The 17,657-nt window shown below is 42.2% G+C and overlaps 1 protein-coding gene across 1 annotated transcript in view; it reads left to right on the top strand.

Annotated features, from left to right (window-relative positions):
• myt1lb (myelin transcription factor 1-like, b) overlaps positions 1-11,601 on the top strand; it is a gene marked incomplete at its 5' end in the record, with an annotated part of 107,543 nt that extends 95,942 nt beyond the window's left edge. The window contains 6 exon segments of the mRNA XM_079832784.1: positions 4,867-4,958; positions 5,279-5,382; positions 7,445-7,502; positions 7,505-7,587; positions 8,458-8,517; positions 11,358-11,601. Of these exon segments, the coding sequence (XP_079688910.1) occupies positions 4,867-4,958; positions 5,279-5,382; positions 7,445-7,502; positions 7,505-7,587; positions 8,458-8,517; positions 11,358-11,498 (538 nt within the window). The 3' untranslated portion in view covers positions 11,499-11,601.
• Between the last annotated feature and the right edge of the window lie 6,056 nt (positions 11,602-17,657).

The raw sequence follows: 17,657 nt of genomic DNA, 5'->3' as shown, positions 1-17,657 counted from the left end.
GCGGTAGGTCACCTAGAACCTCTGCGTCCCGTCCAGGGACCAGACATGGAATTTCCAGAGGTCTGGACGCAGGTGCCATAGGGTGCCCCGTCTCTGAGTCAGGAGGTCCTTCCTCAGAGGTATGGGCCAGGGAGGTGCTGTTGCAAGGAGCACTAGTTCCGGGAACCAAGTCCGGTTGGGCCAATATAGAGCGACCAACAGGACTTGCTCCTCGTCCTCCCTGACTTTGCACAGTGTCTGCGCAAGAAGGCTCACTGGGGGAAACGCATACTTGCGTTCTTCCCGGGGCCAGCTGTGGGCCAGGGCATCCGACCCGAGGGTTCCCTCGGTCAAGGAATAAAACCACTGACAGTGGGTCGTCTCTGGGGAGGCAAACTCACTTGGACACGGAGGGAACCGCTGTGCCATGCCCATCTCGGGACTCGATCGTGTAGCCAGCGTTGAAGCGGTCTCATATGAAGCAATCCGAGCGGCGTTACTGCGGCTGTGGATGCCATATGCCCCAGGAGCCTCTGAGAATGTTTCAGTGGTACCGCTGTCCTGCCTTTGAACGATTTCAAGCAGTTCAACACTGACTGGACGCGCTCCTCGGTGAGGCGCACTGTCATGGCGACCGAGTCTATCTCCATACCGAGAAAAGAGATCCTCTGTGTGGGACAGAGTTTGTCCAACAACTCTCCCAGTTGACCCGAAGTCCCAACTGGCTGAGGTGACTGAGCACCTTGTCCCTGTGTTCGCACAACTGCTCTCACGACTGGGCAAGGATCAGCCAGTCGTCGAGGTAGTTGAGAATGCGAACACCATGCTCTCTCATGGGGGCAATGGCCACCTCTGCAACCTTCGTAAAGACGCGGGCGACAGGGACAGGCCGAAGGGCAAGACGCGGTACTGACATGCCCGTCCCTCGAACGTGAAACGCAGAAAGGGCCAGTCGAGGGGAAACGAGAATGAAAGTACGCGTCCTTCAGGTCGATCGCTGCAAACCAATCTTGGGGACGGACGCACCTGAAGATGTGCTTCTGCGTTAGCATTCTGAACGGCAGCCTGTGAAGGGACCGGTTCAAGAATCGCAGGTCCAAGACCGGCCATAACCCGCCGCTTTTCTTGGGTACAATGAAGTACGGGCTGTAGAACCCGGACCTCATATCGGCTAGAGGGACCGGCTCCATCGCGTCCTTCGCCAGTAGGACTGCGATCTCCGCCTGAGGGTGGCGAGGCATGGGAGCGTCGACCACCGCCAAGCGCGCTCCCAAATGAAGGAGGGGCTGAGCGTGGCAAGGCTTTGTGGCGTTGCGCACGGTCTGCCTCACCTCCTTCCTCAGCGGGGAACAAGAGTGGCGAGGCATAGCGTCGCGCACTGTTGTCCACGCACCGCTGAGAAGAGGGGAATGAGAGTGGCGAGGCTTTGTAGCGTCACACACTGCAATTCTCGCCCTCTTGTGGGGAGGGGAATGAAAGCGGCGAGGCTCTGTAGCGTCACACGCTGCCATTCCTGAACTCCCGAGACCCAGAGGTATTGGAACTGCTCTTTTTTTTTTTTTTTTTTTTTGGGTACCACTGGCTGTTTTTAACAGTGGCACTGCCACCCCACCGATGAGGGTAGTGAGAGAGAGGAAAACTTTATACAGATTATGGCCCTATTGGTGTTCCATATTTTGGCACCAATAGTTCCACAATGCCAAAGTCTTCCAATGCACATCCGAAAAAAGGCAAGGGGCAGGCAAGGCGATTTACGCGTTGCACTAAGCCTCAGCCATCCGGGAAAGCATGGCTGTCAAGTATGAATCTGATTCAGCACGAGCGCCCACTATTACGGTGGGAATCTCAGCATCATCTTCATTTTCAACACATAACAGCCCTCTCTCCGATGCAGCGATTGACATCTGTCCTCTGCTAGAGCCCCAAATGAAATGCTAGGTCCCCTTTCAAGGACCAGCAATCCCATCTGTAAGCTACCAGCAGACACGTGAGACAGTGGGCGTGGCCGTGAGACGGCACACGGCGCGCTGAACACTCAAGCTCAATCCAGAAACGCACGAGTGGAATGATGTCTTGAAAAAGACGCATTGTCACACCCGTGTTGCTCTTTTGTGAGGAAACGCTCTTTAAACAGTGCTGAAGCACCCAGGGGAAGACCGCGGCAACACACAGGTGGTAAGTGCAGTCCTGTGGTGCACTCACTGAAACAAACGCCCTCACCAAACCGACAGTTGCTGTGAGAACAGCAGTTTGTTATGCTGATGCAGCGGTGAACATGCGGTCGCGCTGATTGTGCCTTTTCGCCAACACAGAGCGTCCTTTTCGTTCTCTGGAGCATCTCTCTTGCAGATAGGCTCTCTTTTAGAAAAGCAGTCTTGCTTCATCAACGCCGTTCGGCTCCGAAGTGAATGACAGCGTGCATTCGCTCTTGCTTCCTGTTTATACCCGCGGCGCGGGGCGGAGCGCGAGATGCAAATCTCGCACGCCAATGGCCCATTGGCCTGTTCTCTATATCTCGAAGCTGATAGGGGCTCCCTGAAGTGATCCCAATTCGTCGGTACGTCCGACGTACGTCGAACGTGACCGACTGAATGGGAACCCCGTGCTATATACAGTTGTGGTCAGAATTATTGCCCCCCTGGTAAATATGAACAAAGATGGCTGTAAAAATAATCTGCATTGTTTATCCTTTTGATCTTCAGGTCGAAAAATTCACAAAAATCTAACCTTTCATTGAAAGAATTGAAACTGGGGGGTTGATCACATTATGAAATAAATGTTTTTCCAAAAACACATTGGCCATAATCATTGGCAGCCTTTTATTAAATACTTTTTGCAACCTTTTCCCAAGATAACAGTTTAGGAGAGTGTTCTCCTATAATGAGTTTAGAGATCAGAGATCATTCCTCCATACAGAATCTCCCCATATCCTTCAGATTCCCAGCTCTTCTCTTCAGGTCATCACTCATTCTCAGGTCAGGGGACTGGGACGGCCGTGGCAGAAGCTTAATTTTGTGCTCAGGGACACATTTTTGTGTTGATTTTGATGTTTGTTTTGGATCATTGTCCTGATGGAACATTCAACCACGGTCCATTATAAGATTTCTAGCAGAAGCCGTCAGGTTTTGATGTTTTATCTGTTGGTATTTGCTAGAATCCATGATGCCATGAATCTGAACAAGATGTCCAGGACCTCCACCAAAAAAACAGGTCCACAACATTAAAGATCCAGCCGTATATTTAACCGTGGACATGGGGGACTTTTTTTATCCCTGTTTGCACCAAACCCATCTGGTGTCTTTTTATAGTTTAATCTGACCACAGAACCAGGTCCCGTCTGAAGGTTCAGTCATGTTTGACAGCTGAATATGCTGGAGTTTTTTTCTTGAAACCATCCCAAACAACATGTGGTGATTTAGGGGTTGATTGATCATTTATTTTAGTCTTTCTGACCCCAGACTCAACTAATCTCTGCGATTCTCCATCTGTGATCTTGGAGAGTCTTTGGCCACTCAAACTCTCCTCCTCTCGTGCATTAGGATGATATAGACACACGTCCTCCTCCAGGCAGATTCAGAACATCTTTAGTTGATTGGAACTGATGGTGGGAATGGAGATTTTCAATGCTTTAGCTATCTTCCTACAGCCACTTTCAGTGAAGCTCAACAATCTTTTGCTGCACATCAGAACTATATTCTGGGGTTTTACTCATTGTGATGAATGATTAAGGGAATTTGGCCTTTGTTTTTCCTCATATTTATACTCCCGTGGAACAGGAAATCATGACTGGACCGTTTCATGCTCCTAGTCACTCTGGTGTGCTAAAAAATGTAAATATTTATGGGAATATACTTCAGAAATACATTACTCATAAAATTCTAAGGGTGCCAATAATGTGGCCAACGTGTTTTGGAGAAAAACATTTATTTTATAATGATATTTCCCCCCACTTTCAATTGTTTTACTTCACTGAAAGGTTAATTTTTGTGAATTTTTGTATGAAAGATCAAAAGGATAAACAATGGAGATTTATTTTTAAAGCCGTTTGATTGTATTCACCAGGGGTGCCAATAATTCTGACCGCAACTGTATAATATATACTACACTATATTTTCTAGGGTTATTTCATGCATACAGAAAATGTACAAACTGTGCAGTAAGACTAGTCTACATACTGTAGATACAGTAAGAATAGTATAATAGTGTGCTATCTAAACAGCACATGAGTCTAGTCAATATTAAGGTGAGAGTGCCCTCTGCTGCTCTGTCAGGGGTGTAGCAGGTACATTAATGACAACAAATAATGATTATAGGTTTGTCAACTTATGCAAAGACAAAAAAAAAAAACGTTTTTTTTAGGAAAATATAATAAACTCTCATTTATACCGTATATAATACTGTTAAAAAGTTTGGGATCAGTAAGATTTTCTCTATGTTTTTGATAGAAGTCTCTTCTGCTCAAATCTGCACTGAAGACTATTTGATCAAAAATGCAAAAAAAAATATTTTTAAAGAGCTGTTTTCTATTTAAATCTATTTTAAAATGTAATTTATTCCTGTGATTAAATCTGAATTTTCAGCATCATTACTCCAGTCCTCAGTGTCACATGATCCTTCAGAAATCTTTTCAGGATTCTTTGATGAATAGAAATGTTAAAAGAACACCATTTATTTGAAATACATATCTTTTGTAACATTATAAATGTATTTACTGTCACTTTTGATAAATGTAATGTGTCCTTGCTCAATTAAAGTATTCATTTCTTTCAACAATAACAACAAAAGCCATTAGTAGTAGGTGACTGCTGACAACAACATGCTACTAATGGGAAAGTGTTAATAATCCATGTTTCATGCTCCACATTCTCCTTTCTCTCATCTTTGCAGTCTCTCTGGTTGCCCACGTGCCACAGCGGCAATGAAGAAAGCACGACTATCAGGAGTGGAGATGCTCACAATAAAACAGCAAACAAGCAATGGTAAAAAATGATAATAATAATAAAGTCTTAAATCTCACATTACACTGTAGAGCTTAAAACAAAACCAGTCACCAAGACTTCTCACTTAAACTCCAAAATATGCAAGTAAAAATGCAATTTGTGACACACAATTCTCTGCATGTCTGTGCACATAAGTGGTTTTTAATGCCTGGAAATAATTCAAACCAACCAAGAGGTTATGCGAACACATATGAGCACAATTATAGAGTGAGCATAGTGTAAAATGATAGGGTGTTTTTATGTGCAGGTGTGTATTTGCTTTTTCTGCTATACATGGTGTTTGTCTGTTCTCTCTCTAGGTTTAGACTGTGATGCAGATGTTAAACAGCTCGATGACGATATTAACGATTTACATGAATCAAATTCACACGTGGAGGCGGATATGATCAAACTTAGAACACAGGTGAGGGTATTTATAGAATTATTTTTATATGTGAGTATGAACTAGTGGTCAAAAGTTTTAAATAATTATGATTTTGTTAATGTTTGTGCTGGCTGTATTCATTTGATCTTTGAAAATGCAGTAAAAAGATCAATGTTGTAAAATAATATTTGTATGATTGTATTCTATTTATACATAAACCGATCAGGCATAACATTATGTCCACCATCCTAATATTGTGTTGGGTCCCCCTTTTGCTGCCAAAACAGCCCTGACTCGTTGAGGCATGGACTGATGAATCATTATAAATGATTCTATCAACAATGCTTAGGTAGTTGGCATGTGTCAAAGTAACATCCACATGGATGGCAGGACCCAAGGTTTCCCAGCAGAACATTACACAAAGCATTCGCCACGCCGGCTTGCCTTCTTCCCATAGTGCACCTGGTGCCATGTGTTCCCCAGGTAAGCCACACACACACCAGGCCATCCACGTGATGTAAAAGAAACCGTGATTCATCAGACCAGGCCACCTTCTTCCATTGCTCCATGGTCCAGTTCTGATGCTCACGTGCCACTGTTGGTGCTTTGGGCGGTGGACAGGGGTCAGCATGGGCACCCTGACTGATCTGCGGCTATGCCGCCCCATACACAACAAACTGAGATGCTTTGTGTATTCTGACACCTTTCTATCAGAACCAGCATTAACTTCTGAGCAATTTGAGCTCCAGTAGCTCGTCTGTTTGATCGGACCACACAGACCAGCCTTCGCTCCACATGTGCATCAATGAGCCTTGGCCGCCCATGACCCTGTCGCCGGTTCTCCACTGGTCCTTCCTTGGAGCACTTTTGATAGAGACTGACCACTGCAGACCGGGAACACCCCACAAGAGCTGCAGTTTTGGAGATGATCTGACCCAGTCGTCTTGCCATCACAATTTGGCCCTTGGCAAACTCGCTCAAATCCTTACGCTTGCCCATTTTTCCTGCTTCTAACACTTTGAGGACAAAATGTTCACTTGCTGCTTGCTAATATATCCCACCCACTAACAGTTGCCGTGATGAAGAGATAAGCAGTGTTATTCTCTTCACCTGTCATAATGTTATGCCTGATCGGTGTATATATAAATATATAGTGATATATTCACTACTATTTAAAAGCCATTTTTTATTGTTTTTGTTTGTTTGTTTGTTAGTTTTAAAGAAATTAATAATTTTATTCAGCAAGTATGCATTAAACTGATCATAAGTGGCAGTAAAGACATTTATAATGTTACAAAAAAATTTATAATAGGCCTTACAGTGTAAATCAAACATTTCAATCCCACAGTGTGCTTACTATAGTCTTATGGCGCTTTTCCACTACACAGTACCAGCTCGCCTCGCCTCGCCTCGCCTCGCCTCGCCTCGAATCGACTTGCCTTTGTTTGGTTTTCCGCTGTGTAAAAGTTGTACCTGTACCTGCTTCCAGATACTTTTTTTCGTATCCAGTGTTAATTTTGACAACAAATTTTGATTTAGTTTGTCATAGTCTTTTGACTAAAATGCCATTTAGTTTTAGTCATATTTTAGTCGCCTGAATTGTTTTTAGTTTTAATCATTGTTTTCATCCTTGCACGCGCCAGACGGAGTGTCCTGAATAACCCCGCCATTTTTAAATAGTTTGGCCAGCGTGATATACAAACTACTATTATGACAACTCGGAAGAATACGCCGTGGTCAGACGAGGAGGTGCAGACTTTTCTTTGTTTGATTGCGAAGAGAGGATCCAGTGAGAGCTTGATGGGGCAACGAGGAACAAAAAAGTATATCAAGTATATCAGCGGGGGGGGGGGGGGGGGGGGGGGGTTGGGGTCTCGCAATTTGACGAAGATTACGTCACGGCAGTTTTCTGTGGCGTCGCTATGACGACCAGGTACTATTGTGGAGGTACTATCTGCAATGGAAAACGGAACGAAAAGCGAGCCGAGCCGAGACTAGTTGAGCTGGTACTGGTAATGGAAAAGCGCCATTAGTTTAAACATTATGGTGTCAAGCTATGATCACAACAGAATTAACAAGTCTGCCGATTCATGTCCCACAGATTACCACAATGGAGTCTAATCTGAAGTCCTTAGAGGAAGAAAACAAGGTGATTGAACAGCAAATGAATCTCTTCTGCATGAGCTGGCCGAACTCAGCCATTCACTGATAAACAGTTTAGCTAATATCCAGCTACCTCAGATGGCAACGGCCGCCATCCCCATCGGACAGAGGACAGGTCGTGGACAAAGAGTATATTGCTTTAATCTGTTCAATTAGAAAAATCAAGAACAAACTTTTTTAGGCTTGAGGCCGTAGTTCTTCGCACATTCAGTAAACTGAGCATACTAGCCTGTGCTTCAGTAATATGGCACAACCGGGGGCATTTTAAACTAGTCCATATGTCAGAAGTTGTGAAGGTCAACTGGTGTAATCTGAATTTGACGTATTGTTATTGCCAGAGTCAAGGGAACATCACTTTGAGCTGAAAGGTCAGCTCTACTTAAAAAAGTACTGTAATCAGACCCTCAATCCCACAGCCTTGCAAATTATGAACAGTTATTTATCATCAACAATAAAGTGCTTTCAACCAGTCATAATAAGTTTGGAATTTAAATGGATAGCAGTTCTAGTAGTATAATTCAGGGGGTTTATGAAATAGGTGTTTCACCCTGTTACATTCCAAATATCTTTGGTTAAACAATATAGGGTTAAAGGTCTATGCCAAACTGGCTAAAACTACCAAATATCATACAGCATCACATTATTAATTGTCAACATCTTAGCAAAATCAGTTTTTGTCCTTCATACAGAGAAATTATGAGCTTGATGAGGTCAATGTAAGTGTAACACACTTAATAACATAAAACAGTGGGAATGGACATATACAAATATTTAGATAAAACATTTAGAAAGTTAGTCATTGGGACACAAATGGCATCATGTCCTAGAAATGTATCGGTAAACTATCCGGAAATTGTCTTAGATCGGATGTTCAGACAGAAGTGGCCAGATCTTTTATGTATTGAGAATGTTGAAAACTGTAAGCTAATACGCTTTTGTTTTTTCCTTTAGAAATCACTTCACAAAGAGCCTCCAGTTAGACACAACAGCTGTTTACAGTTGCATCAGAGAGTAAGACCACAGTTTAACTCTTACCCTCACCATAAATATGAATATTTGTAAGCTTTGAATATATCAGTCAATTTTAAAATGTCAAAGCGCAGTTGGTGTTGTTCATGGTGAAAGTCTTTATAATTTAGTCTTGCATTCATGATATGTCCATCTGAATAATGTTTTGTTGTCCAAGGTTACTAATGCTAACAAATTTTGATTTAATAATGCAGCATTTTTTTATGTTAGCAAATGAGTCCAAACATTTCCTTTTACACTGAATAAATGAATGAAAATACCACAGATTCTACATAACTTTTAATTTCCTTTAAGGAAAGTTTTATCCACATTCATTATCTATAAAGATGTTTGTAGCTCTATAATTTATATAAAAACTGTGAATTGACATTTTTGTTTTGACAAATTAAGCCGATCTGGTCCCTTATATGCAGAACACGTTCTCTATCAGTCAGTCACGTTCAATGTTAAGTCAAATTTTGAACTGATGAATTGGGATCTCGCTTGACAGCCCAATCACCTTCGAGTGTAAACAAAACAAGCCAATGGACATTGACATTGACATTCGGACATTGGCAAGTATGCGTTTCCCCTAGTGAGCCTGCTTGCACAGACACTGTGTAAGGTTAGGTTAGCCATGCTAGCCCAACTGGACCTGGTTCCCAGAACTGATGCTCCTCGCGACAGCCCCTCCCTGGCAAATCCCTCTGATGAAGGATCTGCTTTCTCAGAGATGGCACCCATGTCTGGACCTCTGGAACCTCCACCTGTGGACTCTGGACTGGACACAGAGGTTTTAAGTGATCTTCCCCCATCGGTGGTAGACACTATCACTTCAGCGAAAGCACCTTCTACAAGGCACGCTTACTCTTTTAAGTGAAACCTGTTCATTGATGTTCCTCTCGCTGAGAAGACCCCTGGAAGTGGTGATCAGAACTGTGCTTTCCTTCCTGCAAGAAGGTTTGGAGCGTAGGCTGTCTCCCTCCAGCCTCAAAGTGTATGTTTCCACTATCACAGGACATGATGATGCAGTAGAGGGTAAGTCTATGGGAAAGCAAAACCTGATCATCAGGATTCTGAGGTGTGAGATTAGGTTGAATCTTTCCCCCTTCACCTTGTACCCTCTTAGGACCTCTCCTCGTTTTCGTCAGCCTTGCAGAGAGTGCCCTTTGAGTGGCTGAAGTCTCTCAAGACAGCGCTCCTGACTGCGTTCGCTTCTGTCAAGAGGGTCGGGGACCTTCAGGCAATTTGTAATCCTGAGAACCCAGCCTGGATATGTGCCCAAGGTTCCCACCACCCCCTTCAGGGACCAGGTGGTGAACCTGCAAGCGCTGCCCCTGGAGGAGGCAGACCCAGCCCTTGCTTTGCTCTGTCCTGTTCATGCTTTGCACTTGGACGTGGACTGCACACAGAGCTTCAGGACCTCAAACCAGCTCTTTGTCTGTTATGGAGGCCAGCAGAATGGAAAGGCTTTCTCCAAGCAGAGGTTGTCCCACTAGATTGTGGATGCCATAGTCTGTTTGTGAGGTTTTAGAATCTTTGTGTAGAGCCTGTGTCCTGGATACAAGTAGCTAGCAAGTGACGGGATCCACTTGGTGTCTCGCTTGCAGCGCCATTCCCCTCCTAGGATGGGATACAAGCGCTTATCTTGGTCCCCAGGTGAGTGAACCCTAGCACTCGTGTGTATGCCCAGAAGGTCAGCTCTTGTGCTAGTCTAGGTGCCCATGTGTTGTGATTCCCCTACTGGTGATCCCACATTTGTATTCTTACAAGCCTGTGTCTTGCCATCTCTGTCGGCGTTGACTCCACCCTAGCAAGTCTGGATCTACCACAGAGACCTTCCATATGTAGCACTGCCCTAATGGTCAGTACATATGTGTAAACTCCACAGGATGTGTCCTCCGTAGCACCCCTTTCCATTTGGAATAAGCACGCTTTCCCAGTGTTATCCAATAGTCTCACTGTGTGGGTAAGAAGGAGCAGCAGTGATCGATTCTGTCTGTGTTAAAGCCCTGTCAGAAGGGGCAGCAATTGTGGCATTTTGGTAGGGATCCCAATTCATCAGTTCACTTCTGACATAAAGTTGAACGTGACTGACTGATGGGGAACATCTAGGTTACTAATGTAACCCCGTTCCCTGAAGGAGGGAACAGAGGCGTTACATCCTGTCGCCACAATCACTCTAACACAGCTGAATGGTCGGGACACCGGCTCCTCAGCGCAAAATTTAAATGAGCGACAACTGTACACTTCCGTATAGTGATATACTGATGCAAATCTCGTTCTGCGATGTCTATTGGCTTGTTTTGTTTACACTCAAAGGTGATTGGGCTCTCAGGCGAAATTCCAATTCGTCAGTTTACCTCTGACGTAAAATTATTAGTAACCTTGAAGATTCCTCAACTGATTAGGCTGACAGTTTTTAATTTAGTTGTAAGATTTATTATAATCAAAGCAATTAACAGCCATTAAAGTTTTATTTTGCATATAGCAGCACAAAATTGTTATCAGATCCCTTCATAAAAAATGAAAAAATTGGCATTCAAATTTAAATCTAATGGCACCATTTTGAAACAGCCCATATGTTTTGGGGTTATTTATACTGGTAAACTGCATTTACAGTAGTTACATTAATTTATTTGAAATTTATTCCATTTTTATGCTCCATCCTGTGTGCCACCTCAATTCCAATTCAGGAACTGAATTAGAATTTCAATTCTTTCGATTTTTAAAAAAATAAATAATTTTTCAAAATTCTCAAAAGTGTACAACCTAGATTCATGTGTTGTTTCATCTTCCACATACGGTATTTTATCTGACGATTCATCCTCTGTGTTTCACAGGAGCCAATGAGCGAACAGAGTTTTGACGCATATGTGACCACGCTAACGGACATGTACAGCAATCAAGATCAGTATCAGAGTGCAGAGAACAAGGCCCTGCTAGAAAATATCAAACAAGCAGTACAAGGCATTCAAGTCTAGCATCTCAGAATGAAGGGGCCACTTTCCTAAAACGAAGGAATACAGGGGACTAAAGACACTTTCAGAAAGAAAAAATAATAATCATATGGGATGCCTCACGCTTTGCTGTTGTAGTTTATCGAAGAGTGTTAAATTCATGTTCTTTTAAAAAGTGTTATGCTGACTAAACATAATTTTTTTTTTGGGTTTATTTTTCTGGCCTTGCTTTAAAAAAAGAATGATCTGCAAAATAGTTTTTGAAAGCATTCCCATTTTGTAAGTTTTGTAACGTGAATCATCCTTCTCGCTGCTCATTGATGCACCTTTTAGTGTATAATATACAACAGTAATGCAACCACTACTGAACATTAGTTTTGTGATGCTTGCTGAGATAGAGAGTTAAAATCACAGAGGTTGGCTCAGTGAAAGATTTACTGAAAGATGCTTTCTTTTTATCATTAATATCAATGGTTACACTTTTTCAATATTCCACTTTAGACATTCTACTAACTGTAAGTAACTTTGCAACTACATGTCAACTAAGGCCCTGTTTACACCTGGCATTAAGATGTGTTTTGGTCTATTGGATCACAAGAGGATGACGCTATATACAGGGTCTAAAACGTTTTGTCCACTTTCAACCACTTCCAGAGGTAGTAGAAAACACATTTGACCAGATTGCTTTTGTAGTGTAGACGCTCATGTGGTCGATCAGCAACAAAAGACGTCTACTCTCCTCCTGCTGACCTAATGCATAAACATTAACCAGACGGGATTTCAAATTTTGTCGCCTAGAGACCAAAGTTTGGTTTGAAGATAAAAAACATACCAAGCATTTCTCTCACCATTCCTTATTTCTAACACACACTCACAGAGTTTGGCTCGGTTGTCAAAGCAGGAACAAATACTGATGCTCTCTGTGTGTTTTTCCGTTGTCTCCGGTCACATTCATATGTAAATTGCGTGAGCTTATTTCGTCCATTAGATCAAAAGATATGAAAAAGCCCATTCGTTTCCCCGCCCATAGACCCTCCCCTCAAAGAAATCAGAACAGAAGTGATTGAAAGTGGACAAAAGAGATGGATTAAAATACCATGTGTAAACGGGTATGCTTCTCCCTCGTCTACCTGTGATCCGATCAACCAAAATGCATTTTAATACCAGGTGTAAAAAGGGCCTAACCAAACTAAATTTGCAACTACAAGTCAACTAACTCTCAGTAGAGTATTAGTAGATGGTGGGTTTGGGTCAAAGACAGTAAAACACACAGCGACCCCATAGACTTCAACGGGAAAAAGTGAAGTCAATTAGAAGCACTCACTTCCTGATGGCTGAGTTGATGGCGCAGCCTCAGACTGAGCTTGACGACGTAGATGTGACGTGAGCAACCTGTCTCTAGTAGTTGTGCAAAGTGAAATCTGAATCACGTTGTTGAAATATTTTGTCCCGTTGCTTTTGGCTCTCTTTGGGCTTCTCCACATGCTTCTCCCTTGACTTTATCGGACTTTATGCCTCCACGTCCCCCCGATTGCCTCATAGACAGTAAAAGATTGCCTCCGAGCTTCTCCTTCTGTCTATACGGTAATTACTCTACTGTGCGACAGAGAGTCGCGTGGTTATGACGCAATCGTTAGCCTATTTTTACAAAAACGGTTTCTACGGGGCGATAGTGTAAGATACAAGGTAATTGAGCCTTTTATACATTGTCGTGTTTCTTTAGAAATAAACAATGGTCAAATGGAGTCTTTAAACGCCTCAGATGTAAAGTTATTCACTATCAAAGTGACGCCAAAATGAATGGGAGTCAATGGGATGCTAACAGCAGGTGAAGGCTTGGTTAGCAATGGCTGCCCCTATGGAAGGTACGCTTCCCGGGTGCTGGATTACCCCCTTGGTTTGGGTTAGCATCAAAATAAAGTATTAGCAGATATTAAGCAGACAGACTAAAGGCTGCAACATACTCCGCGAGAACAGAGAAAAAAGTTCTCGCTCCCAGGGCTGCGAGAACAAAATTACGTCATTTTGTTCTCGGAGCCCTGGTTTGGGAGTTCTCGCAGCTCGTTCTCGACACATCGTCTGAGCAGAACTTTTTTCTTGTGGGTGTCCAAGAACTATTGTGTGATTGGTCAGAATTTTAAAGTGAGCGGGGTTAATGTGGAGAAATGGAGATGTTCGGCACCTGCTTTTCTCATGAAATATGGAATGTCCTGGCCAGAACGAACTTTGTTCTTGCTCTTGCCACCTCGAGAAAACGAACAAATGTCTTTGTTCTTGCAGAGTATGTTCCAAGCTTAATACTCTAATGACTGCTAGTTGACATGCAGTTGCAAAGTTACTTGTAGTTAGTAGAATGTCTAAAGTGGACTATCGAAATAAGGCATTATCATATCAACTATCAATTATAAGAATGTGTAAAAAAAAAAAAAAAAAAAACTGCTGTTAAAAACACAGATCATGCAAAAGGAAACGCTTTGATTATTTGTGGCTTCGTCATTTAATCTGCATCAGTGCAACGGCAATAGCGGCTCCAACATCGCGCCACATACGACGTCTTCATTTGGTCTATTCTTGAAATAACAGTAGCCGGAATGGAACTGTCTCAGCAATATTTGACTAAACCATGTGTATATAAAGAAAAAAGAGATGCAATCTATGTGGTGGGTATATGCAATTTCATGTTTGTAAACAGTGGAAGCTACAAAATCTTTTTACTATATGTAAATGATTGATTTTTATATAAATCTTTTAATACAAATGTTTTAAAGGGAAGTGGAAATTAGGTTTAGAGACGGACGATGCTCTATGAGTTTCATTTTGTTGCTGCGCAGGGACACCTTGGTTTCCATGCTTGGATCTTTGTACCGTGCGGAAACTAACGCAGAAGGACATTTGTAAAGAATATACACAGTATAGACAATGAAAACGGGACCTACAGGGTTTTTGCCCCCACTTTAGTGCCAGAAGACTATTTGCACTTATCCCACCTTCGGACGATGTGCAATCTCCGGGTGTCTCCGTGGCACGAGGAAGGCACGATGACAGACATTCAGCGGTTTGACGAGAGATTACAGGGATTGAAATATTAATGATGACGATATCTTTACAAGAAATATTGTGCATTTTTAAATAATGATGCTAGTTCGTTGAGTATGTTCTATATCATACGAAATAATCCCCAGCAGCACTTTATGTCTAATCACTGTACAAAATCATAAAAGAGTATAGTCAATCAAAATAAAGCGTTTCGAAAAGAAAATCTCCCACTGCGCTGGGATCGGTGGTTAGAGTCATCGGTAGAGTTTGAGGGTGTTGCAGCACTACGTGCACCCCTGGTTTCCATTGTACTATTAGCTGTAGCAACCTTGTTAATACCTTATTGAGAGCTAACGCAAAGGTGCTTGTGCTTCACTGGATCTCATCCATTGTACAAATCGGCCCTTTTTTAGGGCTCCATCATTCATGCACAGCATCACATCTGCAGCTTTTTGCCAATATAGTAATGCTTTCGATAGAGAAATAGCTAGTATGGGTTTTTGAATCGATTATCATCATTGGTACATGGGAAATGGGAATTTAAGCACAAACATGCTGCTCATTTACTGGTGGTGCATAATATTGATTTTTTTTTTTTTTTTTTTAAGGACATATGTGACTAATTACCTGAGGTAAGTCGCGTATTAGAATGTGATTTTTCATATGAATTATTGTGAATTCATGAGTTTATTTATTCCGGAATTCTTCATTTCAAGGTTGATTTGTTTAATCATCAATGAAGACAGGATTTTGTATAAACTATCGTGCTCTCTGTGGAACTGGAGTTTGATTTATTTTTGTACGATACAGCATGAATTTGTTGACATTTTAATTTTACTATAAATGTGTGAGATCACAAGTTGCGGTGAGTTTTCATTTTTAAATTGTGGAAATTTGTACAATATTTGTCATGCTGGATGTTGACACATCGTACTCTGAATAAAGAAAATGGTGTTGCCACAGACTCGAGTAGACTTCTTCGAAGATTTGCTGGGGAGAAAAAAGTGCTTAAAACAATACGGCTTTATAAATTGATGTTTCATGCAAATACAAGAAGCATGCGATTTCTTCTAATACAATCTCTGTTTATGGCTTTATTTATTTTAGGCCTCCATGAACCAATAAAAGAGTACCAGTAAGGCATACAGTTGTTTTTTAATCATGTGCATCATTTTTATAAGTGCATTTTTAACCTTTGTGATAGATAGTGCATGCTCATTTAGATGTATTTTTTTGCATTTCCGTCCATTATCTCACAATTCTGACTTTTATTGGGTGAGTGAGTGAGTATGCAACAAAGAAACCATTACAATTGTAAAATGACCTCATCATGGTTAATGTTTTACAGCAGCAAGAGGTATTTAGTGAAAACGTCTCAGTTACATATGGTAACCTTCGTTGCCTAAAGGAGGGAACGGAGACGTCACATCGGTCGTGACCAATGAATTGGTCTTCCTTGCATGATCCCAATTAGTAGTGACCGGCTGAAAGGGAATGTCTCAGTTATGTATTGTAACCTTTGATCCCTGAAGGAGGGAACGGAGACGTCACGTCAGTCGTGACCAATTAATTGGTCTCCCTTGCGTGATCCAAATTCATTGGTCAAGACCGATGTAACGTAGTAGTGACCGGGTGAAAGGGAATGTCTTGGTTATGTATTGTAACCTTCGTTCCCTGAAGGAGGTAACGGAGACGCCACATCGGTCGTGACTGACGAATTGGTCTTCCTTGCGTGATTTTGATTTGTCGGTCACGACCGACGTGACGTAGTAGTTACCGGCTGAAAGGGAATGTCTCGGTTATGTATTGTAACCTTTGTTCCCTGAAGGAGGGAATGGAGACGCCACATCGGTTGTGACCGATGAATTGGTCTCCCTTGCGTGATTGTGATTCGTCGGTCATGACCGACATGATGTAGTAGTGACCGGCTGAAAGGGAATGTCTCGGTTATGTATTGTAACCTTCATTCCCTGAAGAAGGGAATGGAGACGTCACGTCAGTCGTGACCAATTAATTGGTTTCCCTTGCGTGATCCCAATTCATTGGTCAAGACCGACGTAACGTAGTAGTGACCGGGTAAAAGGGAATGTCTTGGTTATGTATTGTAACCTTCGTTCGCTGAAGGAGGGAACGGAGACGCCACATCGGTCGTGACTGGCGAATTGGTCTCCCTTGCGTGATCCCAATTCATCGATGTAGTAGTTACCGGCTGAAAGGGAATGTCTCGGTTATGTATTGTAACCTTTGTTCCCTGAAGGAGGGAACGGAGACGCCACATCGGTTGTGACCGATGAATTGGTCTTCCTTGCGTGATTGTGATTCGTCGGTCACGACCGACGTGATGTAGTAGTGACCGGATGAAAGGGAATGTCTCGGTTATGTATTGTAACCTTTGTTCCCTGAAGAAGGGAACGGAGACGCCACATCGGTCGTGACTGACAAATTGGTCGTGACTACCAACGTGACGTGGTAGTGACCGGATGAAAGGGAATGACTATTTTTTGTAAAAATCTCCTAACTTTTGGCATTAAAAACCAAACGGTGCCTGCAGACAAAAGACATGTTAAAATCATAACTGATAGTGGGTCAGGTCAAGAGTGTTGCATTGTGGGATAGCAATAGTACTCTATGCATACATGAGATGAATATGCCGTGCAGTGAAGTATTGTTCTCCTCCATAGTGAACAGACTCTTATTATGAAAAGCAGAAATACTAATAAGATAGAAAAGCAAAAACTATTTAAATGCATTACTAATTTTCTGGATAATAACTTTAAAATAATAAATTATTGTTCTTTTGTAGACTATTACAGAAGTAAAACGGCAAAATTATTGTTAGGCCTATATCCAATTATAGATTTATATATTCACCAAAAATGTACATTTACATTTATGAGCCTAATTGATTTTTTTAATCTAGTTATTTATTTTGAGTACTATAGATCAGGAGTTTTCAATCTTTTTGATGCAATGGACACACAAAGATGACAGTCTTCATGTGAGGGACACCCATCCTAAAATTTAAAAGCAGTTATACATTTTCAATTATAAAGACTGTGGAAAGAAATAATAATATTATATATGTAGTATCAATTATGTCACTTTTCTTCCACCCCTCCCCTCTCTATTCTCTCTAGTAATGTACTG

This window comes from Gobio gobio, assembly GCF_949357685.1.
Source record: "Gobio gobio genome assembly, chromosome: 13".
In the NCBI taxonomy this organism is placed as follows: Eukaryota; Metazoa; Chordata; class Actinopteri; order Cypriniformes; family Gobionidae; genus Gobio; species Gobio gobio.
This window is presented reverse-complemented; position numbering and strand designations above follow the sequence as displayed.